Source organism: Eulemur rufifrons, chromosome 21, assembly GCF_041146395.1.
Source record: "Eulemur rufifrons isolate Redbay chromosome 21, OSU_ERuf_1, whole genome shotgun sequence".
Taxonomy (NCBI): Eukaryota; Metazoa; Chordata; class Mammalia; order Primates; family Lemuridae; genus Eulemur; species Eulemur rufifrons.
In genome coordinates this window covers 14691477-14716165 of record NC_091003.1, presented here as the reverse complement: position 1 = coordinate 14716165, position 24689 = coordinate 14691477, and the positions used below count along the sequence as shown (strand labels likewise).

Here is a 24689-nt window from a genome sequence, read left to right as displayed (position 1 = left end):
CCGGCTCTCGCGTTTCTTGTCTTCCTCCACTCTGGATTTGTGTCCCTTATCTTCCAACTTGTTCAGGTAGTAAAGCACCTGGAAGTCATAGATTCCTGTGCAGCATGCTAACAGAATATCTGGTTTTGGTGTGAAAGCACGTGTCTGAACTTGAACTCTTCATCTTTCCTCCACCTGCGCCTCTCTCAGCCTCACCCATCTCAACTGATGGCAACTCCATCCATCCTGTTCGGGCCCAAAACTCTGGAGTCAACTTAGACTCTTTTTCCTCTTGCGTTTCACTTTTGATGCATCAGGAAGTCCCACTGGCCCTGCCTTTAAGCTCCATCCAGCCTCCAGCCACTTTTCTCTACTTCTGCTGCAATGCCCTGGCTCAGGTCTCCATCCTCTCACATCAGGGTTGGTTGCGATGGTCTCTGTGCTGGTCCCCTCGCTCCTGCCCTTGTCGCCCCACAGCCCATGCCCAACACAGCAGCCAGAGGGATTCTTTAAAAGTCAGATCATGTCCTTCCTCTGCTCAATACCCTCCCATGGCTCCCACGTGACCTCATCTCTTCCATTCTCCTGCCCATTCATGCTGCTGCAGCCACTCTGGGCTCCCTGGTGTTCCTCGAACACACCAGGCAGGCTCCTGCCTCGGGGTGCACTGCTCCTTCTGCCTAGAAAGCTTTTCTCCAAGGTATCTGCTTTACCTTCATCAAGTCTCGAATGCCACACCCTCACCAAAGCCTACCCTGATCACTCTCTTTAAAATCGCAGCCCTCTCTCACAACCATTAGGATGGCTACTATTGAAAAAAATCCAAACCAAAATAACAAGTGTTGATTAGGATGTGGAGAGATTGGAAATTTTGTACACTGTTGGTGGCTGTTTTCAGGCTGAGCGGTGTTCCGTTGTGTACCATTCCATACCACGCCTTCTTTATCCATTCATCTGTTGGACGCTTAGGTTGACTCCATGTCGTGGCCATTGTGAATAGTGCTGAAATGATTATATGACTATTGTTTTAGACATTGTCCCAGGTAGACCCTTTGGGCCCGTGTCAACCCTGGCAAGAATTCATGTTTGAGTTCTAGAGGAATGAGAAGTAGGTTCTGGCTCCTCGAACTGAGACCTCTGCAGAGACACAGGACAGGACTAATTGGGAAAGGTCCTCGTGAGGCTTTCTGAGGGCTCTTGTGCCCCACACTTGGTGTGGCAAAAGGAGAGGAAGGGTCCTTGGCCAAGGTGGAGACATAGGGGTTCATTGTCACCCACCACAGGCAAAAAGTAGGGAGTTATTGTAATAGCCCGGAGATCCTCAAAGGTAACCCACCAAAGCCTTTAAAAACTCAAGCTCAAAGCTGCACACACCCCTGCATTTCTTTTCGTTTGTTTGTTTTTTTTTGTTTTGAGACAGGGCATCACTTCGTTGCCTCTGCAAGAATGCAGTGGTGGGATCATAGCTCACTGCAACCTCAGACTCTGAGGCGCAAGCGATCCTCTTGCGTTAGCCTCCCAAGTAGCTGGGATTACAGGTGCACCACCACGCTCGGCCAAGTTTTGTATTTTTTGTTGAGATAAGGTCTCAAACTCCTGGCCTTAAGTGATCCTCCCACTGCCTCGGCCTCCCAAAGTGCTGGGATTACACACTGAGCCTGCAGACTCATTAATGTTTTATACCAGCCAGTCTCACCTCTGAGGGATGTTTCAGTGACTTAAGGGGACCAGTCTGGAGGCCAAAGAAAGAAAGTGTCCTTGTAAAGAGGCTATTGTTTGTGTGGCCTTAGGTCTTTGGGAGGATTGTTTGGGAGTCAGCTGGCCTCGACAATGGCTTGACAACCCCAGACAAACTCTTCCCTGGACTGTCTAAAAGAATTATGCAGGTTTGCATATAAATCACTGTGTGATCTTGGGCCATTCATTGAACTTCCTTGAGACACAAGGGGGTGCCCGGGTCACCCTTAAGGGCATTTTCAGTTCTAACAGACTGTAATTCTCAGCTGTCTGGATGGGAGAGGCACAATCCTTATCGTGGTGGTCCTGGCGTGATCATTAATAGCATCGCATTCACTCTTAGCACGGGCTTTCTCAACTTTGACACTATTCACATTTTAGACCAAATGATACTTTGTCGTGGGGGGCGTCCTATGCATCGTAGGGTGTTTAAGCAGCATCCCTGGCCGCCTCTGTCCACCAGACGTCACAACCAGTTGTGACCATCAGAACTGTCTTTGGCCAGGCGCGGTGGCTCACGCCTGTAATCCTAGCACTCTGGGAGGCCCAAGGTGGGAGGATCACTTGAGGCCAGGAGTTTGAGACCAGCCTGAGCAAGAATGAGACCCCATTTCTACTAAGAATAGAAAAAATTAGCTGGATGTGGTGGCATGTGCCTGTAGTCCCACCTACTCAAGAGGCTGAGGCAGTTGGATTGCTTGAGTCCAGTAGTTTGAGGTCGCTGTGAGCTAAGATGATGCCACGGCACTCTAGCCCAGGCAAGAGAGTGAGACTCTGTCTCAAATAAAACAAAACAAAACAAAAACCTGTCTCTAGACATTGTGGATGTCGCCTTTGGGGCTAAATCACCCAGGGTTGGGAACCACTGCTCTAAAATGTTCTACTTTAAACAATAAATTATTTGGTCACTCTATTTCTAGAGCATCCTGGGATCTCTCTTTAAACCTCACTTTTCTGACTTTAGTTGTCTTGGACCCCTGGGGCACATTCACTTAGCAATGCCTGCGTCTTCTGTCATCCTCAATGCACCTTTGGTAAAAGGCTCTAGGTTCCACCAGTGCAAGAATTCAGTTCGACACAGAGAAGGTCCTCACTGCGTGGAGGTTGAGTGAATGAGTGAATAAATAAGCTACAAAGACAAACTCCCCGGAAAGTTGTAGCCAGGGCCTTTTGTTCCTCCAACCGGAAGAGTTACCCAACCCCCTCCACCGCGGCCATGTCAGAGAAGGATCAAGTGGGTGGGCCCTCTGCTCAAGCAGAACCGGGTTCAGATCCTAACTTTCCTGCTAACTTGATAGATAACCTTGGGCAAGTTATCTTCCTTCGTTAAGCCTCAGTTTCATCACCTATAAAGTGGGGATAAAATAGCACTCACCTCACAGAGCAGAAGGGTTCCTTGAGATGGTTCTTATAAGGTGCTTAACAGAGCTACCAGCACCTAGTAGGGCTTCATGAATGCTAACTTTTATTTATTTTATCTTATTACCTGTTGTCCAGAATATAAGCTAGTGGCCCACTATCCAGGGAACAAGCTCATTGCTATCCAGGTCGATGAGGGTGGCAGGAAAATACAAATAAATAAAATCTGCAAAGGACTAAAATTTCCATTTAATTGTAGACGTCTAGACATTCAGGAATGGAAAGAACCTCAAAGGTCATCAGATCCAACCCCTCATACCCTATTTCCCCAAGGCAGGGCAGGAGGGTATCAGGTGGTGACTTTCAAACTACCGTGGCCACTATTACTATCTTATTAAAATTCAGATTCCTGGGCCCCAGCTCTGCAGAGGTGCAAAAGCATTCAGTCTGGAGTGTGGCCCAGGAATCAGCATTTTAATCAGTTCCCTAGGAGTGTTCCTGGCCTCAGTTACAGAAGCATTGGCTGCTAGGTTAAGATCGTGGGTTTTGAAACAAGTTGGGCCAGGGTCCTAGTGCACTACACACTGTCTAGGGGACAGGGACCCCTTGGTGTAACGTCTCTCGGCTTGAGTTTACTTGGCTGTGAGCTGGAGATATTAATAACACATCTCTCTTGGGATTGCCGGAGGCGTTATATAAGGCAGTTTATAACACTCAGGCTTGGACCTGGCATGCAGCAATGATGCATAGATATTAAATATCATCGCTCCTGAACCAATCACATGGACACCTGCCTCTCCTGCAATGGCTCTCATGAAGGGGAGCCCAGGCCCCCCTAAACCAGCCTTTCTCATCTCCAGCCTTCTCTGCCTGAGAAGGCTTTTCTTTATATTGAGCTGAAACCTGCTTCCTTCTTCCCGATACCCAGAAGTTCAAGCTCTGTTCTCAGGGTCCAAGTTGAACAACCACCTTCTTTCACAGTCCAGAACCTCAACTGTTAGAAGACATAAACCCATCCCCCGGGCAGACTCTTCCCCAGTGACACAGATCGGGGAGCTCCCCAGGTCTTGTCTCCAAGGAGACAAAGCAAGTCCAGGTGTGAGTGACCTTGGCAGTTTCTGCTGCTCCGAGTGCACAGCGTCTAACCCCCTTTGTCGGTAGGTTGTCAGGCTCCAGAGAAGCCCAGGGCTGTAGGGCCCAGCCATCTGGGACACAGCGAGGGCTGCCCGCTGTCAGTGTCCTTGACTGAGTCCCCCAAACAAGGTAGACCCTTGTTACAACCCGGCCTTTTGCTGGTTAGCCTTGCAGATGTGTCTCCCTAGGAAGAAGTCTTCCTGTCCTAGTTGGAAGCGTGGGGGCGGTGGGGAGAAGGACTGATATTTACCACAAGCCTCAGCTCTCTCCTCCCTGCAACCCCCTAACCCAAGCCACCGTCACCTCTTGCCCACTGGCCGCTCAGCCTCCTCTCTGGCCATCTTTCTGTATTAACCGTGCCTCTGATTTTCTGTATTCTGATGTTTGGACATCCTGGGCCCTTGTCGATCCTGCCCAGAATTAACTAATTCCTAGAAATAGCTAACAGCTCGCTGGCCAGTGTTCCTTTCATATACAAACCAACCAACGCAGAGGTTCATGTCCCCAGTCGCCTGCTTGAACGGGCTCTCCCAGGGTTCTCAGACTCAGGTCCACATCCACCTGCCCCAATCACCCCAGAACCAGGCGCTAGACAACTAGGGACAGCCCCTCTGCCCCGGAGTCTGATGAACTGATTCAAACCAGCCAATCCTAGCCCTGCTCACTCTGACTTGCCTGTTTCTTCCCTCGGAAACCACAATAAAGGTTCTTGCTCTCACTTTTCTCCCTTCTCTCTTGCAAACCACAATTTCCGCCCTCCCTCTGCCTCCTGACTCCCCGGGTGGCCTCCCAAGTGTGGCTTTGTCTCCCTGGGATCTGTCAGGACAACAGAGTGTATCTTTTCGGAGGCAGTCGTCTGCTGAGCTCTTGGCCTTGGCATGCCTAAATAATGATAAAACCTATGATTTGAAATACTTTGCACCATAGATTCCTCCTCTTGCGGGGGAATGTGCCTGGGTGACCTTCTCAAAACTCAACTCCGATCGTCTTCCACCCTCTCGCTGCCACTTGAAACTGTTCCATGACATCCCGGTGGTCTCAGGATGACACACAAGGTCCTCACTCTGGTCTCCGGAGCTCGGTGTGACACAGCCGGTCTCTGACCTCTACCCCTTGGTCCTGCCTCCTGGCCTTAGTGTTTCTCTTGACCCTCCTCTGATCCATGTGTGACTGTCCTTGTTCCCTTGACCTCCGCCTTCCCAGGGAGGTCTTCTCTGACCGCCCCCTCTCTAATGCTTCCTTATGTTTGCTTCCTTCTCAAGGTACATTTCATTTGCAAATGTACAATGACGTACTTGTTTACTTGAATATTAACGATCTCCCCGACTACAGCATCTGCTTCCTGAGGGTGGGGACCATGTCAATTTCACCCCTCCTTGTGATCCAGCCCTCAGCACATAGTCAGCCTTCCACAAACGCTCACGCCTGTAATCCTGGCACTTTGGGAGGCTGATGCTGGAGGATCGCTTGAGGCCAGGAGTTTGAGAGCAGACTGAGCAAGAGCAAGACCCCATCTCTACAAAAAAATTTAAAAGTTAGCCAGGCGTGGTGGTGCACACCTGTAGTCCCAGCTACTCAGGAGGCTGAGGCACGAGGATCATGTGAGCCCAGGAGCTTGAGGTTTTGGTGAGCTATGATTGTGCTACCGCACTCTACCCAGGCGACAGAGCCAGACTGTGTCTCAAAAAAAAAAAAAAAAAATGCTTATTGAAATACTGAATGATTGTGGTTGGCTCTCCCAGATGCCCTCTGCAGGTTGACTCCTTTAATCTCCATGGCAACCCTGGGAAGTAGGAATCACCGTCTCCATTTTACAAGAGAGGACACTGAGACTCGGAGAGGTGCAGTCACCTACCCGGAAGAGTCACACAGCTCCTGAATAGTGTGGGTGGGGGATTCACACCCCGGCCAGAGACCGCCTGGCTTCGCCCAGGACTCTGAATGCCACCCGGACGTAATCACAGTTCTGTGTAAGCTTCCCTTCCAGTCTGATAGATTCAGGAACTCAAGGGATAACAGTCCAGAAGCTCAGATGAAAAGAGAGAAAACTTCCTTAAAATACCCTCATCAAGTCACAGGCCCTAATTTAAGGCACTGAGGTAAATTACATGATGGTACAAACAAGCTCTTTAAGTTGACAGCTATTTCCTCAAGTTCTTCTCCTCCTTAAATAGCAAAATTATATAAAACAAATGTTCCCTGCTATTTTGGTAAATTACATGCTATATATATATGTATACAACAAATGGCGAGAAATTGTGAGCCAGCCTGTTTTGAAGCCTTCATATATTTAACATATGCCACTGCTATTTTCTTTTTCTTTCATATGACATTTTTTTTTTCCCCCTTTCTGAAATCTTGGCTCATGCAGTTGGTAAATACTTTTAGGAACCCAGCTGATTCGAAATGTAGTCGGGCTTTCTGAGTATTGTGCAATGTAATGTCAAAGGTCCCTCTTTAGCTCTGTTTTAAAGCAAACTTTAATAAACAAAGGTGCCCCAGCTTCTAGTGCTTCACTAGGAACAGATTCTTGCTTAAAACTGCGGGGAGGCCGGGCGTGATGGCACACGCCTGTAGTCCCAGCTACTCTGGGGACTGAGGCAGGAGGATCCCTTGAGCCCAGGAGTTTGAGGTTGCTGTGAGCTATGATCATGTCACTGCTTCCCAGCCTGGGCGACAGAGCCAGACCCTGTCTAAAAAAAGAAAAAAAAAAAAATTGCAGGAAGCTAAGCCATTTTCTCAAAGTCCCACTTTACAAGTGTCAATATACTCTGTACTCAAGGTAGAGAGGTGATTTGGATGAAGCAGGCTGGAGGGAAGCTAATATTTACTCAATACCCAGAATGTCCTGTTCATCAAGTTCATTCAGTTAATCTTTATGAGGGTCCTCCTAGCCTGCTGTCACCCCCATTTCAAAGACGAAAAGATCTGTAACATGCTTTAGCAGAACGACACGAGCTCGGCCAAGAATTGCTATCATTATTTATATTTGCAGTAAAAGCGGTAGATGCCCAGGTTAGAAATTTCAAACATTACAGAGGAGTCCAAAATGAAAAGGAAAAACAAAAATTCTCTTCCTTCAAAACTTCCCATTACCATCCAGTTCTCCTCCCCAGAGGAAATCAGCCTTTGGTGTCTTTGGCGCCCTTCCAGAACGTCTATGACTGTGTGAGCCTAACGACTCCACGACAGTGACTTCAGATTGTGCTCTGAACCCAGATGCCCGGAGACCTGGTTAAAATGCAGATGCGGATTCAGTAGACCTGGGTCAGGGCCCGAGACTCTGCATTTGTGACAAGCTCCTAGGGAATGCCGGGGTCTTTGGTTCAGGACCACACTTAGGTTTTTGAGTAGCAAGGACCTAGGTCACAGACCATATTATAGCACGTTTAATAATGAGCCTCAACAGTCTTTTCCTGTTGGCTCTTACAGATTAACGTGTGTGTGTGTGTGTGTGTGTGTGTGTCTATGGTGGTAAAATATACATAACATAAAATTTACCATTTTGACAATTTTAAGTCAAAATGGCATCAAGTGCATTCACAATGTTGCACAACCATCACTACCATCTATTTCCAGAATTTTTTCAAATTCCCCAGCTGTACCCATTAAATGCTAACTCCCTATTCTTCCCTTCCCCCAGCCCCTGGTAACCACTATTCTATTTTCTGTCTCTGTGAATCGGACTATTCTAGGTCTCTCCTATAGGTGGAATCCTACAATATCTGTCCTTTTGTGGCTGGCTTATTTCACTTAGCATGATGTCTTTGAGGATCATCCATATTGTAGCATGTGTCAGAATTTTCTTCCGGTTTTTTTTTTTTTTTTGAGACAGAGTCTCACTCTGTTGCCCGGGCTAGAGTGCCGTGGCGTCAGCCTAGCTCACAGCAACCTCAAACTCCTGGGCTCAAGCGATCCTCCTGTCTCAGCCTCCCGAGTAGCTGGGACTACAGGCGTGCGCCACCACACCCGGCTAATTTTTCTATTTTTAGTAGAGACGGGGTCTCACTCTTGCTCAGGCTGGTCTCAAACTCCTGACCTCATGCAATTGTCCCGCCTCAGCCTGCCAGAGTGCTAGGATTACAGGCCTGAGGCACCGCACCCAGCTTCCTTTTTCTTTGTTTCTTTTTAAAGAAGCTATCTATGCATTAAAAAAAAAATAGAAGATGGGAAAATGAATACCCCAAAATGTTAACAGTGACTACCTCTGGAGATAGATGGTGGTGACAGCTGCGTGACAACGTGAACGTACTCATTCACATTTCCAGCCAAGACGAGAGCTTGGCAGCTCAGGTTCTCCAAGCCCGGCCTTGCCAAGGAGTGGAGTTTTAGGTGTTTGCAAAATTGCTATGATTTCATCTGTCTTTTCTCTTCCAGAACTTCACAGCAGTGCGTATGTCCTCTATGCTTCTGAAATCCAAAGATTTACCCTTTCTATACCAGAGCACCAGTTAGTCTTTGGTGAAACACATGGGCTAATGCAATAGTTAACATTAATAGCAATATTTTTCACTGAGATATTCCTCTTTCTTTTTTTTTTTTTTTTACCTTCTTCCAATTTTAAAATTTTGGCATCCACTTTAAATTAAAAAAAAAATATGTATGGGCAAATGTTGGTGGCCTAAATGTGACCTTTAGATGACCAACTTGTTAATGACTTTAAATTCTGAAACAATGTACTTCCAAACAGTATTTACATCTAAAACAGAGATATCCTCATTCACATAGGCTATCATGTGAATAGGGCACCCTGGAATTGTGTAGTGCCCAACGTGCCCAACTGTATATGGCAGTCCTGATATATAATTCTTTAAGTTGTCATTCTCCCCCTGACCCCAGTCCAACTCAACAGAAATGCCAACCCCCATCCAGCAGCCCTCCAAACCATGAAAAAAGTCTTTCACCTGTCTTGGGTGCTAGAGATGTGCAGCAAGGCCATTGAGGGGAAGGTCTACCCATCTTGACCAGATTTGCTCTGTTCTCTAGGGTGGTGAAATTCCGTCGCACAGGCGAGAGTGCAAGGTCAGAGGACGACACGGCTTCAGGAGAGCATGAAGTCCAGATTGAAGGGGTCCGCACGGGCCTAGAGGCTGTTGAACTGGACGATGGGGCAGCTGTGCCCAAGGAGTTTGCCAATCCCACTGACGGTGAGGGGCCCTGCAATTGGGGCATCAGCCCAGGACACAGTCAGGGGCTCTGAGGCTCCAAGGTTGCCCCCCGCAGTGGGTGAGCTCAGACGGTTCTTGCGAAGGGGCAGTCAGGAGGGCCCAGAGGGCCCAGGGGTGCCACTGGAAGTGTGGGCTGGGCTTACTTACATGGCTTACTTCAGCAGGCAAGGTTATATCACAATCCCTGCCAGGGAGCATCATCGCATAGCACTTGGCTGAGGATGGCAGCCACAATCGTGATGATGATGGTGACAAGGGTGATGATGATAGTGATGATGGTGATGACGACAGTGGTGATGGTGATGGTGATGGTGGTGATGGTGGTGTTGGTTGTGATGATGATAGTGATGATGATAGTGGTGGTAGTGATGAAGATGATGGTGATGATGATGGTGGTGGTGATGGTGGTGATGATGATAGTGATGATGATAGTGGTGGTAATGATGAAGATGATGGTGATGATGACAGTGATGATGATGGTGGTGGTGATGGTGGTGATGATGATAAAGTGATGATGATGGTGGTGGTGACGGTGAGGATGATGACGGTGGTGATGATGATGATAAAGTGATGATGATGATGGTGGTGATGATGGTGATGGTGATGATGGTGATGATGGTGGTGGTGATGATGGTGATGATGATAGTGGTGGTAATGATGAAGATGATGGTGATGATGACAGTGATGATGATGGTGGTGGTGATGGTGGTGATGATGATAAAGTGATGATGATGGTGGTGGTGACGGTGAGGATGATGACGGTGGTGATGATGATGATAAAGTGATGATGATGGTGGTGATGCTGATGGTGATGGTGATGATGGTGATGATGGCGGTGGTGATGATGATGGTGGTGGTGATGGTAATGGTGATGATGATAAAGTGATGATGATGGTGGTGGTGACGGTGAGGATGATGACGGTGATGATGATGATGATAAAGTGATGATGATGATGGTGGTGATGACGGTGATGGTGGTGGTGGTGATGATGTTGGTTATGACGATAGTGTTGATGGTGATGATGACAATGACAGTGGTACGGGAGCAGCTACATTGGCTGAGGATTTACTCTGTGCCAGCCACTTTACATGTGTAAGCACTTTACATGTTTTACCCATTTAATTCTCACAACATCCCCAACTGGATCTATTACCATCATCTGTCCCATTTTGCAGATGAGGAAACTGAAGCAGAGAAGGGTTAAGTATCTTGCCTGGGGTTAGGAATTAGCCAAGCTGGATTTCCATCCAGGCAATCTGGCCTCAGAGCCCATGTTCTTGCTCCTGTCCTTGTGCTGCCTCTGATCAGAGCTGGTCAAGTCAGGGACCTGAGACGGTGCTGTGGGACCTGGTCTGTGGGACTCTTCTCACCGCCTGATGCTCATGGATGAAAAGATACCACGCATTTCCTGAAAGAGCCCAGACTCCCAATATAAAAGAGGACCAATGACTTGGACCCAAAGCCTGTTGTTGGCAGATCCACGGAGGCAATGACCGGGTGGCAAGGGGGAGACGGGTTGGGGAGAGGCTTTACTCTCAGGCTGATCTGGGCTCCACTCCCAGCTCTACAAGGTGCCAGGCGTGTAGCACAGGGAGAGTCCTTGTCCTCCTCCGTAAAGTGGGGCTCATGCTAGGCCTTACCTGACAGGGTTGTGATGGGGATGAAGTGAAATCATGCACGTCTGGCTCTTAGCACAGTGCCTGGCACACAGTGAGTACCCAGTAACTGCACCAGAATATTGTTATTACTATAGTTATTATTTTTGATTTTTATTTATTTATTTAGTTTTTGAGATTGAGTCTCGCTCTGTTGCCCGGGCTAGAGTGCCGTGGCATCAGCCTAGCTCACAGCAACCTCAAACTCCTGGGCTCAAGCCATCCTCCTGCCTCAGCCTCCCTAGTGGCTGGGACTACAGGCGCTCGCCACCACGGCTGTTTAATTTTTTGTTCTATTTTGAGTTGGCCAGCTAATTTTTTCTATTTTTAGTAGAAACGGGGTCTCACTCTTACTCAGGCTGGTCTCGAATTCCTGGCCTCACGTGATCCTCCCACCTCGGCCTCCCAGAGTTCTAGGATTACAGTCGTGAGCCATCGTGGCTGGCCTGTTGTTATTTTTGATGGTATTTGTGCTGGAGGAAACCAGAACCTGCTAGTGCAGCTCACATTTCCAGAGAAAATTATGATTGACATGCGAGGCCCGTGGTTGAAAGAAAGAAAGATGACACCTCTTAGCAGAGACTGATGAGATGCTCAGAGGCTGCTTACGGAAGGGCCACCCAGCAGCTTCCCTTAGTATTTTTATTTTTTAATTAACTTTTTATTTTGGAATCATTTTAGATTTACAGAAAAATTGCACACGTAACATAGAAAGTTCCCATGTACCCTTCACCCAGCCTCCCCTAATGTTAACATCTTACTTAACCATGATATTAATACATTTGTCAAAACTAAGAAACTGACACTGGTACACTATTAGCTAAACTCCAGACTGTGTTCAGATTTCATCAGTTGTCTCATTTGTGCTGTTCCAGGCTATGATCCACCATGCCACATTGAGTTTAGTCTTTTAGTATTTTTCAAAACACTTACTAGCTTATAAATTACATCCATACTTTTTCTGAGCATAAAAATGACACCTGTTTATTTAGAAAGCATCCAGACATTATAGAAATGTCAAGAGTAGGATGGTGAGTGTTGTTCTGAAAGATGGCCCTGTTGATGGTTTGTAAGACATCTACTCAATCTTCCTCCCTTCCCTAATTTTATCACAAAGACAGCTCTTCCAGTACATACCTCTCCACAACTGGCCTTTTTTTACGTAGGAATATAGTATGCACATCTTTCCATCTGAGTGCAGATGGAATCCTGCTTTTAAAAAGTATTTATTTTTTCCTGGCTATGGAAGTAATAAATTGTAAAAGGAAGAGATTAAAAGTCTCATGTGATTTCTCCCTTCCTCCCTCCAAAGACAACAAAAATAAAACCATAATTCAAAGCCTTGTATATAGTCTATGGATATGCACATATACATATAGACACATATGCATACATTTCCTTTTATTTTATTTTAATTTTTTTTTCCTGAAATGAGAAGGACGCATACATTTCCAAGAATAGAAGCTCACTAAATATTTTGTTTTCCATCTTCTGTTTTAAAACATTAATTGACAATATATTATGTGCATCTTTTTATATCTGCACATTCTTTTAAACAGTTGAGTCATATTTCTTCGTGTGATATTTAATAATTTTAATGTATTTTATATATATCATAGTTTATTGAACCAACCTCCTGTTGATAGCCATTTGGGGTTTTCCAGTTTTCCCTGTTGTAGACAATGTCACAATAGCAAGATACCGTCACACTGGAATGTTTTTCTAGGATAAACTCTAGCACAAGCCTTTAAAAGCTTGCCTGGGGACCGCCCCAAACACCCTCATGTTAGGATAGCTTCAAGATGCTCTGATTCCTTCCTTCCCTCCCCTTTCTCCTTCCCAGATACTTTCATGGTGGAAGATGCGGTGGAAGCCATTGGGTTTGGAAAATTTCAGTGGAAGCTGTCTGTTCTCACTGGCTTGGCTTGGGCAAGTATTTTTTTGGGGGGGGGGGGCGGGGGGGACAGTGGCCTTATATGTCATCTCCAAGAAACCTCCATGCTGCTTAACTGGGTTTCCACGGTCTACAAGGAAGGACACAGTTTCTTCCACACGGAGCCTTTGTTTGAATTCCAATCAACAAAACGTATGTGCAGTGGTGAGAGTTCAGGTCTGTGCTTGGAGGGAGTTGGGTATGGTTGGTGATTGACCTCAAGGAGGAGCTGAAGCTTCTCGCTAATTAAGTGGTTCTCGACCCTTTCAGGCTCAGGGTTACTATGAGATTATGATGTCAGCTGTGGAGCTCTCCCTAGAAAAACGCACAGATTAAAAATCTGCCTTCTGCTTCAAGGCACTCACAATCTCTCGTTAGAATCCTCTTAAATAGCTATGGCAAACAGAACAGCTAAACCTTTCACAGAGCTGAAATTGATTTTTGTGAATGGCGTGACACAGCCATCTAACGACACATTATTCCAAATGGATCGTCAATTTCCCCAACTCATATTCCCCGCTAATTTGAAAAGCCAACTTGATCACATACCATATTCCCGCGGCCACACAGCTCTGCTTCTGGACTCTCGCCTGTGTCCTGCTGTTCTGTGTGTCTGGTCCTGTAAAGGTGCCACGATGTTTCATTGCTGAGGCTTCCTACGATGTTTTCATGTATTAAAAGGTCACACTTGTTACGACACTGACCATTCTACATGAACAAATATGCTAGAAACCAAAGACAAACTAGTCTTTCATGGCACTAAAGAGAAAAGATCATTGTCTCTCTACTGCTATAAAAATGTTTTTTTTCTTACATTTTAGAAATATGGTGTTTTCCCACTTCATTTAGGGAGTGCCCATATTTTTTAAAAACACACACATACACAAAGCAGGTAACATGTCTATTTGTCAACTCCTGCGTGATCACACGTGGTTTTGGCTACTAGAGCTTGGAGTATGTTTTGATGGGTGGTAGGACGCTCAGCAGGTGGTCCATGACTCCGGGGTCATGGACTTGGCCGGCCACCCCCGGCACTGGGCAGGTGGCATCCTGGCCTCATGGTGTCTCCTTCCTCTCTGCAGATGGCCGATGCCATGGAGATGATGATCCTGAGCATCCTGGCACCACAGCTGCACTGCGAGTGGCGGCTCCCCAGCTGGCAGGTGGCATTGCTGACCTCGGTAGGCAGCCCGGCACTCTCTCCTGTTGCATGCCATCCTGGTCCCCTAGAGTGTCCCAGGGGATGTCCCCTCTTCTCCTGCTGCCAAGGGCTCAGCAGAAAAGAATTAAGCCCTTGATGGAAACACTGGACCTTAACTTCCATTAGTCCCCTCCCCACCTCCCACGGTCTGGCAGGTTTGCAGCCAACTCTACCCCAGCCAGGGGTCCAACTACTTGGTAGAGGGGGGCAGGGGGTCCCAGACTTCCTGCTCAATTCCTGGGAACTTGAAACCCACTGGCACACATCACTTAAACCTTGTAAGCCTCACTTTTCCTGACTGCAAACAGGAGATGCCAATCCCTTTTCTCCTCCCGGGGTGATTTGAGGATTGGAAACAACACAGTGTCTGGCACATAGTAGGTGTTCGATAAAAGGTAGGTAGCTGTTGCTCCCTGGAGTTAAGGCTTGAAGGAGACTGCGGCAGAACCTTCAATTTTTGTCAGGGGAAGAGCAGCAGCCACCTTCTAAAAGAAGGGAATGAACAGTCCACATAGGAGGATAATAAAATGATAATCACAAAAGCTAATATTTATTGAGCACATATGTGCATAGGCCTTTACGTACATGGTATGTAATATATGCATAATATGGATTATGCATATATGGTACGTACATGGTATGTAATATATGCATATATAGATTATGCATATATGGTATGTACATGGTATGTAATATATGCATATATAGATTATGCATATATGGTATGTACATGGTATGTAATATATGCATAATATACATTGTGCTCTTTAATCCTTGCAACCCTGTGAGCTAGGTACTATTTGGGAACTAAAATAAAATCTTAAGCCCCCCTCAGCTGTCTGAATGGAGTCCCTCTTGGCCAAGGGGACCCCAGAAATATCCTAAAGCTGAGTTGCTGGCCATGAGAAGAGAGGTCAGACAGGCCTTGTCATACCCTCTCCCTTCTTGGAGATGTCCTTTGTAACCCATCACCAGGCCTAAGGCCATGCAAGACAAAGCTCAAACCAGACCTGCAAGTCATCAACTCGCTTAACAGATCACTTGAGTCTGGGTATGTCTGGCATCTTGTCTCCGATTAACAGATTTCCTTAACTTAAAACATTTAAAATACTTAGACGAAACTTCATGTCTTTAACCAATTACAAATCAAAGAATCTTTAAACCCACCTATATCCTGTAATGCCCCACTTTGAGATGTCCTGCCTTTTGGGGCCAAACCAATGTACACCTTCCATGTATTGATTTATGACTTTATGTGTAATTCCTGTCTCCCTGGAAGGTACAAAGCCAAACTGTAACCAAACCATGGCAGGACCACCTGCTCAAGGCCTCTTGGACTTGGCTTTCTGGGCCACGGCCACACATATTCAGCTCAGAATAAACCTCTTTAAATTATTTCACAGAGTTTGAGTTCTTTTCCATTGACATATTATTAGTTGAGGAAAATGAGGCACAGAGAGATTAGGTCACTCACTCAAGTCACAAACCCATCTAGTGGCAGAGAAATTGCCAACGAGGGCTGCCTCCCAGAATGCTGGGGTTTTAAACAGATAACCGTTCTGGCCTGATATTAGCAAGAAAGTCATGTAGCTCAGCGGGAGGGCCTTCCTAGCACGTACACCTGTGTTTTTGTGATTTAGTCTCCTCCTAGAAGCATGACCTTGAGTGTGGCACTTTATGGGTCTAATTTACGGCCTGCAAAATGGAGGTATAATGCCTGTTTGTCTGCAGTTGGGCAACAAATTACATGCAGTGCCTGGCGCAGGACAGGGGTTGAGTGTTATATTCCCTGTTCTCGTTCCTGTCTCCTAGACGGTCACTGCAGGTCTGCGTTTCTGCAATGCAGGGCCTTTCCGGTCTCTGGTCATTGGTTCATAACAAACACAATTTATTGCGTACTGAGTATATGCCATCTGTGCTAAGAGTTTTTTATATAATATCTCTTTAACCCTCTCAACCCTACAAAAGAGGTGCTATTATTGCTCAGTTTTCTACAGATAAGGAAACTAAGGCTGACAGAGGTGCAATGATTTGCACCCAACCTCTCACGGCCTGTACGGCCTGTACGAGACAGAGTCAGAAGTGAGATTCCCAGCCACTGCCCCGGGCTACTTCCTTGTGCTGTGAAGTTTGGGCTCCTGGGCTAGGTAGAGCCCTGAAGCCCTGTGGCCAAGTTTTCCGGGGGGAAAGTTAGAGAACAGCAGAAGTTGCTCTATCTGCATCAAGCACGCAAGGAGAATACAGCAGGCGCATCATTGTTGCCTCAGGAAATACTGTGCGAAATTACCGTAACTATTATGATATAGAACAGGTGCTCTGCTATACCTGAATCTCTCCCTTGGGAAAAATGGTGTTTTGGGGCATACTTAACTCTCTCAGGATACAAGGATACCACTTAACGCATGACTAAGGCAACACTTTACCCCAAGATAGTAATCTTCAAACATTTTTGTTCTAGGTCAATCTAGAAAAGAATTGAGTACAACCTATGTAGCATCTAGGACCTCACATGTTTTTAAATGAATGTAAAATTTTTAAAATATCATAGGTTGCAGAATACATCATTCCCAGTGTATTGAAGTATAAAAACTTAAACAAAATTATCATATCACTTTTTAAAATGTGTCCAATAACATGGAAATACTTATCTGATACCCAACATCATCCATTTAAAAATAACACGAATAAGCACTTCAGAGAAATTTGGAGATTTTGCATTGTCTTGTTTTCTTAGAACTGGTATTTCTATTCCGTTTCTCCGTATAATTTTATCTTAATGTAATGTTTTCTTATGCTTGAAAGTATCACATTCATCGCCCTATCCTAATTCTCTGTGACAGAGCATGTAAGTTTTAAATTACTGTTTTTAATTTTCTGAGATGAGGAGGCTCTAAGTACTAAAATTTTTCTCCTGTACTGAGTTATTATAATTATGTTATAATTATAATTTTATTCTATTATAATAATGTAATTATTAATATTTATTATGTATAGTTATTGTTATAATTTATTAGTAGTAATGGTACACAATAGACCAAAAGAAGATTTAATTAATTTTGATAAGTCATGGTTAAACATAAGTAAATTTTTAATGGGAATATACCCCTTAATGAGTGGTATGGAATGTTTCCCAAATATTTTGCATATTCCCAAACGATTACTTATTTTTAAAGTAAGACAACGTTCAGCACCAATTCTATTCCTGTGTCTCATTTTTACTGAATGGAAATGAATATGAAAAGCTTTGTTCATTGTCAAAAAAGTTTTGAGGAACTGAAGGAGATTTGTTATAACAATAAATTAATGCCTATTTAATTATTTAGAGACAAGGTCTCACTCTGTTGCCGGGGGTAGAGTGCAGTGGACTCATCACAGCTCACAGCAACCTCAAACTCCTGGGCTCAAGTGATCCCCCTGCCTCAGCCTCCCGAGTAGCTGGGACTACAGGCATGTGCCACCATGCCCGGCTAATTTTTCTATATATATTTTTAGCTGTCCATGTAATTTATTTCTATTTTTAGTAGAGATGGGGTCTCGCTTTTGCTCAGGCTGGTCTGAAACTCCTGGCCTCAAGCTGTCCTCCTACCTCAGTCTCCCAGAGTGCTAAGATTATAGGCGTGAGCCACCGCGCCCAGCTCCTGCTTGATTTTTTGAAGTTATATGCCAAAGAGCCCTCAGCTATCGCTTATAGAAAATTATTTTTAGTGATCTAATTTGCTGACAGCTTGATTAGGTTCTCCTTCAATTTCGTTGAAAAGCATAATAAAAAAATAATAATATTGGAAACTAAATGACTTGCAAAAGGCTTTTTTTTTTTTTTTTTTTTTTTTTGAGACAGAGTCTCACTCTGTTGCCCAGGCTAGAGTGCCGTGGCGTCAGCCTAGCTCACAGCAACCTCAGACTCCTGGGCTTAAGCGATCCTCCTGCCTCAGCCTCCCAAGTAGCTGGGACTACAGGCATGTGCCACCATGCCAGGCCAATTTTTTATATATATATTTTTAGCTGTCCATATAATTTCTTTCTGTTTTTAGTAGAGATGGGGTCTCGCTCTTGCTCAGGCTGGTCTCGAACTCCTGAGCTCAAACGATCCACCCACCTCGGCCTCCCAGAGTGCTAGGATTACAGGCGTGAGCCACCGCGCCCGGCCGCAAAAGGATTTATGTGTCATTGGTGTCCCTTTTGAGGCACCCTGGACAGTTTACATCGAAAAGCAATGTGCTTTGAGGTGCCTTGGCAGGCTTGCCATAGTGAGAGGTGGGGCAGGGAGCAGGGAAGACCCCTAACTTGTTCTCAGGAAAGAGTTTGTAGAGATGTTGAGGACTCGGAAACTAATTCCTTTAAAATGATTCGTGTCTGCTTCTTCCTTGGAACGCCTCTGTGTATCTCCAGCAAGCAGCCCGCTGCCCTAGGACATGCCAGGAGGAATGCTTTTGGGGTCAGACAAAACTGAGGCCATTCCTTCTACTCTCTGGGCCTCAGTTGCCTTATCTGTAAAATAGGTCTAATGGTAGCACCATGTTGTAGGTGAGATGTGTGTAGTAAGCATTTATAGCATGGTGTCTGGCACTTGGTGAGCAAAGAACACAGTGACAAGGCTGCAGTTAGCCTGCCTGGGTTTAAGACTTGGCTCTACCCTCTCCTTTCAGGGATCCTGAGTAGGCTTCCTAACCTTTCTGAGCCTCAGCGCCCCACGTGTCCAGTGGGTGTGATCATTCAAACCCCATCTGCTGGGAATCTGAGAATTAGCAATGTAACAACGACTCTGCCCGGCACACAGGGAGCTCCGTGAGCGGTTTCTCCTACTAGTGTTCTCCTACCCCAGCCTCCTGTCTGCCTGCTTTTCATACCTTCCAGGCTCTACCTTGCAACCCTTGATATTCGCTTAGCATTAGGGCAAGACATTTCCTTGCTGTGGTGAGACACCGGTCAAAGGCTCTCCGTGAATGTTGGCTCAGTATTATTATTTAGGGTGCGACATCACGGGTTCGGTTTGTCGTTTCCTTTCTCTGCGATGCTCCGTGCCTCTGTCTAACGGAAACTGTCTTTCCACCCACAGGTGGTCTTTGTAGGCATGATGTCCAGCTCCACGCTCTGGGGAAACATCTCAGACCAGTACGGCAGGAAAACAGTAAGGCAACCTCTTCCGAGCGCGTGTCCTCTGGGTTCTGTCTGTGATATAAACGTGGCAACGGGCAGGCCCGATGAGGAGCTATGTTCGAGTGCAGTGAGAAGACCTCGTGCTTAGGCTGCTGTGGACTCTTGTCAAATCACACGTTCCTAGTGGGCCCCAAGCATGTGTATTTCAGAATCTGGGTGCCGCTCCTGGTGCCTAGACATTAACCATTTCCTTACTGCCCCTGGCTGGGGCAGTCAAGGGCTGGTAGATAAAGACATCGGCTCTCTTGCCTTAAAGTGAGTCATTTCTCAGTCCCAGCAGGACTGAGCTCCGGTGCCCACTGTGGGAACCTGTTGGTGAGGGACACCCCGAATTATCCGCCTGCCCTGCCCGGTCTCACCAGTCTCCTCCACTACTGGGATCACTACCCAAATAAACTGTTTTTGCACTAGGATCCTTATCTTAGGGGCTGCTTTGGGGGGAGCCCAGACATGACGTGAAATGGATTTGCAACCCAAAAGGAAGAAGGGAACTTACAGGTCTGAGCCCCGAAGGCAGGTGGACCTGGGTTCTGTCCCAACTTTGTCACTGCAGGCTGTGTGATCTTGGGCAAGTGAATGGATCCCTCTGAGCATCAGTGTCCTCAGATATATCAAGAAGAAGATAACAGAAGCTACACTGGAGGGTTAATTGAGGGGATGGGCGTGAATGTCCTTGTACAATGGCCAGGCACATGGTAGGCAGAGAACACATGTGAGCCGGAACTCCTAACTTCTAATGAGTTCCCCGGCAACTTCTAACACTGTCCCAGGCAGTGCTGACGCTGCTAGTCTGGGGACCACGCTTTCAAAACTATTGGCTTAGACTGATGAAAATCTATCCCTGGGGTTGGGAATGGGCTACCCAAACAGACTTAGAATTCTGTTAGGAAGGAAGAAGTGGAATATGGGTGTTGGGTCGGTAACAGGCAATCTCCACAGCGCAAGCCCTACCAAGCCCATTCCTGCACTAGCTCATCCGGCCCCCTTAACCACCACTGAAGTAGGTACTATTATCACCCTGACTTTACAGAAGAGGAAACTGAGGCACCGAGAGTGGGCACCTTGCCCAAGGCCACGCGGTTTGTATGTTCTTTCTAAGTCTAGATCTTTATTTTAACCATGATGTCAGTCGCTTGACTCTGTAGGTGCTCAATAAATATATATTGGCTCAATGAAGGAATGAATAAATGTTTGAACAGTGCTGTGCAGGAAGTAGGCTCCAGCTGCATCCTCTCTTACTGCTACTGGGCAGGAAACACTGGGCCAGCAGGCACTGGGAGACGGTGATTAGTGAAATTGCCAAGAAGTGGCCACGACAGGGCCAGAGACAGCAGCCTGGGAAACCAAGCACATCCATCAGCGCCCAGAGGGTCATCTTGGGTGACAGGAATGGAAAGACCTCTCGGGGCCTCCCCACAGAGAATAAAAGTGGTTTCTTCCCCCTGTTAACCTAAGAGGGGATTAGTCTGGTCTTCAGCCACCAGCTGCCTAGGTTCTGTCCCCATGCACCCTCCCACCCTCTTCCTGTTTCTAGAGAGTGTGAGTGATGGCTTTGGAGATTTTTCTGGTTGGAAGAATGAAGAAGAGTTTGAGGGCAGGAGAGAGAAAAGAAGGAAGAAAGGAAGGAAGGGAGGGAGGGAAGAAAAAGAAACACCTCTTAAAATATAACAGGGCCATTTATTTGGTGGAGCTGAGCAGTTAAAAGAATAATAAAACTGTGGCTCTCTGAGGCTGAACCTAATGTTAATCTTCAGGCCTTTAAAATAATCAAAGGGGGCTGGGCGCGGTGGCTCATGCCTGTCATCCTAGCACTCTGCGAGGCCAAGGCGGGAGGATTGCTGAAGGTCAGGAGTTCGAGGCCAGCCTGAGCAAGAGCGAGACCCCATGTGTGTTAAAAATAGAAAAAGTTAGCCAGTCGTACCAGCTATTTGGGAGGTTGAGGCAGGAGGATCACTTGAGCCCAGGAGTTTGAGGTTGCTGTGAGCTATGATGTCACCACTGCACTCCACCTGGGGTGACAGAGCGAGACTCTGTCTAAATAATAATAATGATAAAGTGTCATTGTGAAAAGCCCAGACTCTGAGTCCAGACTGCTTAGGTTCAAATGCCGGCTCTTCTGCCCTGTGACACCTTGGGCAAGCTCCTCAACCTTGCTGTGCCTCAGCTTTCTCATCCGTAAATGGGATAACAATAGCCTCCCCCATAAAACTGCTACGAGGAGTAAGTGGCCCTCATACATAGAGCTCTTGGCACAGGGGAAGAGTTTCATACCTGTCCATTATATTCGTATCATGTGCCGAGTGTGGTGCCCGTAAATGGCAATGCCAGTATGGAAATGCAGGCGTGCCTGGCTCCAGAGTCCACGTCCTCAACCTGAGACACAACTCAATTGTCCCCTAGAATTCAGGTGATCCGTTGGACATTCATCCATCCCAATTAGAAGCAGCTTGGAGGGGCTGTCCGTAGAGCATCCCATCAGTTCTTCCAACCAGCGTGGTAAATTCACACCCAGCGTGAAACTGGCATGACCAGAGGGACAGGAGAGAAAGCGATCCCCGGATCGCAGAGCTTCCTCCTCCCCAGCACAGAATTCCGGCCCAACCTCAGGGCAGACGGGTCGGACTCTAATTATAAGGGTTCCCCAGGCTCCTGCGTTAACGCTGGCAAGCCTCGACAACCGACAACCGCAGAGAATCAACGTGATCCGCGTTGTCGCAGCTGGGAGATTTCCGTGAGGGTGGCCGCCACGTGATTTTGCAGGGCCACCCCATACGGAGATACGACTCGGTGAGCCACTTGGATTCCTCACAGAAGCCTGTGAGTTTGTGGCAGCCACAAATTGGTGAAGCAGAAACGAAAATAATAACCTCTTTCCACACCGTTGCTATGGGATCCAGTGCAGAGCTGTGACAGTCCTTTATAAAATGCAAATTAAAGTCCCGTGAAGTCAGAGACTCTGGCTGTCATGTTCCCTGCAGTAGCTCAGTGCCTCGCAAACAGCAGGTGCTCAATATATACATATTGCCTGGATGAATGAATGAATGAATGATATATGTCAGTACCTCTAGTGCTGGGTACACACCAGATATTCAACATATGTTTATTTAATAAACGAATGAATAACATATATCAGTGTCTAGCATACAGCAGGTGCTCAATGCCTGCTTACTGAATGAATAATTGAATGAGCAAATGAATGGATGCATAATGTCTATGCATCTATCGCTGGAGCCTGGCACACGGGATTCTCGATACATAAAGGAAGAAAGGAAGGAAAGGAGGGAGGGAGGGAGGAAGGCAGGAAGGAGCTGCCACTCTATAAAGGGCAGAACAGACGTTAGGCAAAATGAGGACTGTGGTTATCGAGGAGCCCAAAGGCCCATGAGAGTCCCAGAGAAGCTCTGGCTGGCAGCACCCCTGCCTTTGTAGTGGCCACGACGATACACACACGTGGTTGCGGAGTCCTCACTTTCCGGGCAGCTGGAAAGCGCTGGCATCAGCAGACAAATGCAGAGGCAGATGCAACCTGTTGTGCCCAAACAGGACAGGTTAGCATGCCTGTCTTTGCCGCCTGGCGAGGGGGAATGACACGGCTCCCCAACAGCGCTGGGGGGAAGGGCAGCCCCAGGCACTGGGCTCAGAGCCCCCTCCTTTCCTCTCCTCTTCTGCTCTGTTTTTCTTCTTCCCTTTTATTTCCTCTGCTGCTAATCACATCTTGTGTTTGATTCAAGACTCCTTGGATGCCAGGGAAGAAAATCTCTACTAAATTAGCTTAAGCCAAAAGAAAGGAATTAAGTATCTGCGTGGCAGGTACCAGTTTCACAGTCATGGGGTTAGGGGTGCAGAGCTGTTGCTTTTTTATTACTGCTTCTTCGACTTCAGTAATTCCCACTCCACCTATTCTCTTAGGCACCTAATATCGTTCTGTATATTAATTTGCTTTTTAAAAATAAGTTAAAAGCATTTTTCTTGGAAAAGGAAACTTGATGGAGTCTTAAATGGAAGATCAGGAAGAATTGCCCTAAGTAGGAAATGTCTGCAAAAATAAGTAAATGCAATGCAAACAAAACAATAGTATTAAATTCTAGCTGGTTATGGTTGCACCACTGCCTTGTCTGTTAAAAAAAGAGATGAGTAGATGTTTTTAAAAGGTTTTTTGTTTTGTTTTGAGACAGGGTCTCGCTCTATCGTGCCCAGGCTGAAGGCAGTGGCACGATCATAGCTCACTGCAGCCTTGCACTCCTGGGCTCAAGCGATCCTCCTGCCTCAGCCTCTGGAGTAGCTGGGACTGCAGGCGTGCACCACTGTGCCTGGCTAATTTTTCTTTTTTTTTTTAGAGACAGGGTCTCACTACATTGCCCAGGCTGGTCTCAAACTCAAGTTAAAGGTGAATGTAATTTACAATACTATTTTGATATCACAATCAACACCAAACATATGGATGCAAATTTTACGTGAATTTTAAACTTGCAGCGGTGAGGTCTGGGGCAGGTCTCTCTGCAACACCCCTCCAAGGTTGCGTTCACCCTCCTGCACCTCCGTCCCCCCACCAGGGACACTTCAGCGGGAAAGTGTGACACATATTGATTTTAGCTTTAAAACCTTACACTGAATTAAAAGAGACTAGAGAGGAAATTTGGAGGTCTATCAGATGATTTCAGGTCTTTTGGAAAATGATTCTAGATGGTAGAGAGAATATTTTAAATAATTTTGCATCTCTTACAAGAAAGGTATTTCTTTTTCACTTCAGTCTTCATTCTTATGATTAAGCCATGAGGTGCTAGTCTTTCTTTAACATCTTTTTTAGGCTAGGGGTGGTGGCTCACACCTGTAATCCCAGCACTCTGGGAGGCTGAGGTGGGAGGATCACTTGAGCCCAGGAGTTCAAGTCCAGCCTGGGCAACATAGCAAGACCCCATCTCTAAAAAAAAAAAAAAAGCAACAAATTTTAATAATTCCTTCTTAATTATCAGAAATAAATTTCAAAGATAAAAGAACCTCGTCCCTCTCATACTTTAAAAAAAGAAATCAGTTCTAATGCCCTATGATATGAGTGAAAAATAAAAACAGGTCATTCATAAGATTTATTTTCAATATGCAAATGTTCACATACAACTCTGCCTAGATGATAAGAGGAAGTAGGCAAGATATGCCCTCGATAACTAATGTTTGCATTTACGTGAATATTGTCAATGCTTTTTCTTTATATTTGACATTTCAAGATAAGATATAGATCAGTCTATCCCTAGATAAGCCCTGCGAATGCGGACAGATAAATTATTCCATCAGCGACTCAAATACCACAGGTGGCATTGCCATTAGCAACATGGTTTCCTGAAGTGAACAATTTTGTAAAGTCCCAGTA

At 46.2% G+C, this 24689-nt stretch overlaps 1 protein-coding gene across 1 annotated transcript in view; it reads left to right on the top strand.

The window, feature by feature from the left end:
• The window catches only part of SVOP (SV2 related protein), a 50016-nt gene that overhangs the window by 3764 nt on the left and 21563 nt on the right, over positions 1 to 24689 (top strand). Inside the window, exons 2-5 of the mRNA XM_069497134.1 lie at positions 9196 to 9356; positions 12877 to 12962; positions 14049 to 14147; positions 19224 to 19295. Coding sequence (XP_069353235.1) covers positions 9196 to 9356; positions 12877 to 12962; positions 14049 to 14147; positions 19224 to 19295 — 418 coding nt within the window. The remainder of the gene's footprint in view (positions 1 to 9195; positions 9357 to 12876; positions 12963 to 14048; positions 14148 to 19223; positions 19296 to 24689) is intronic.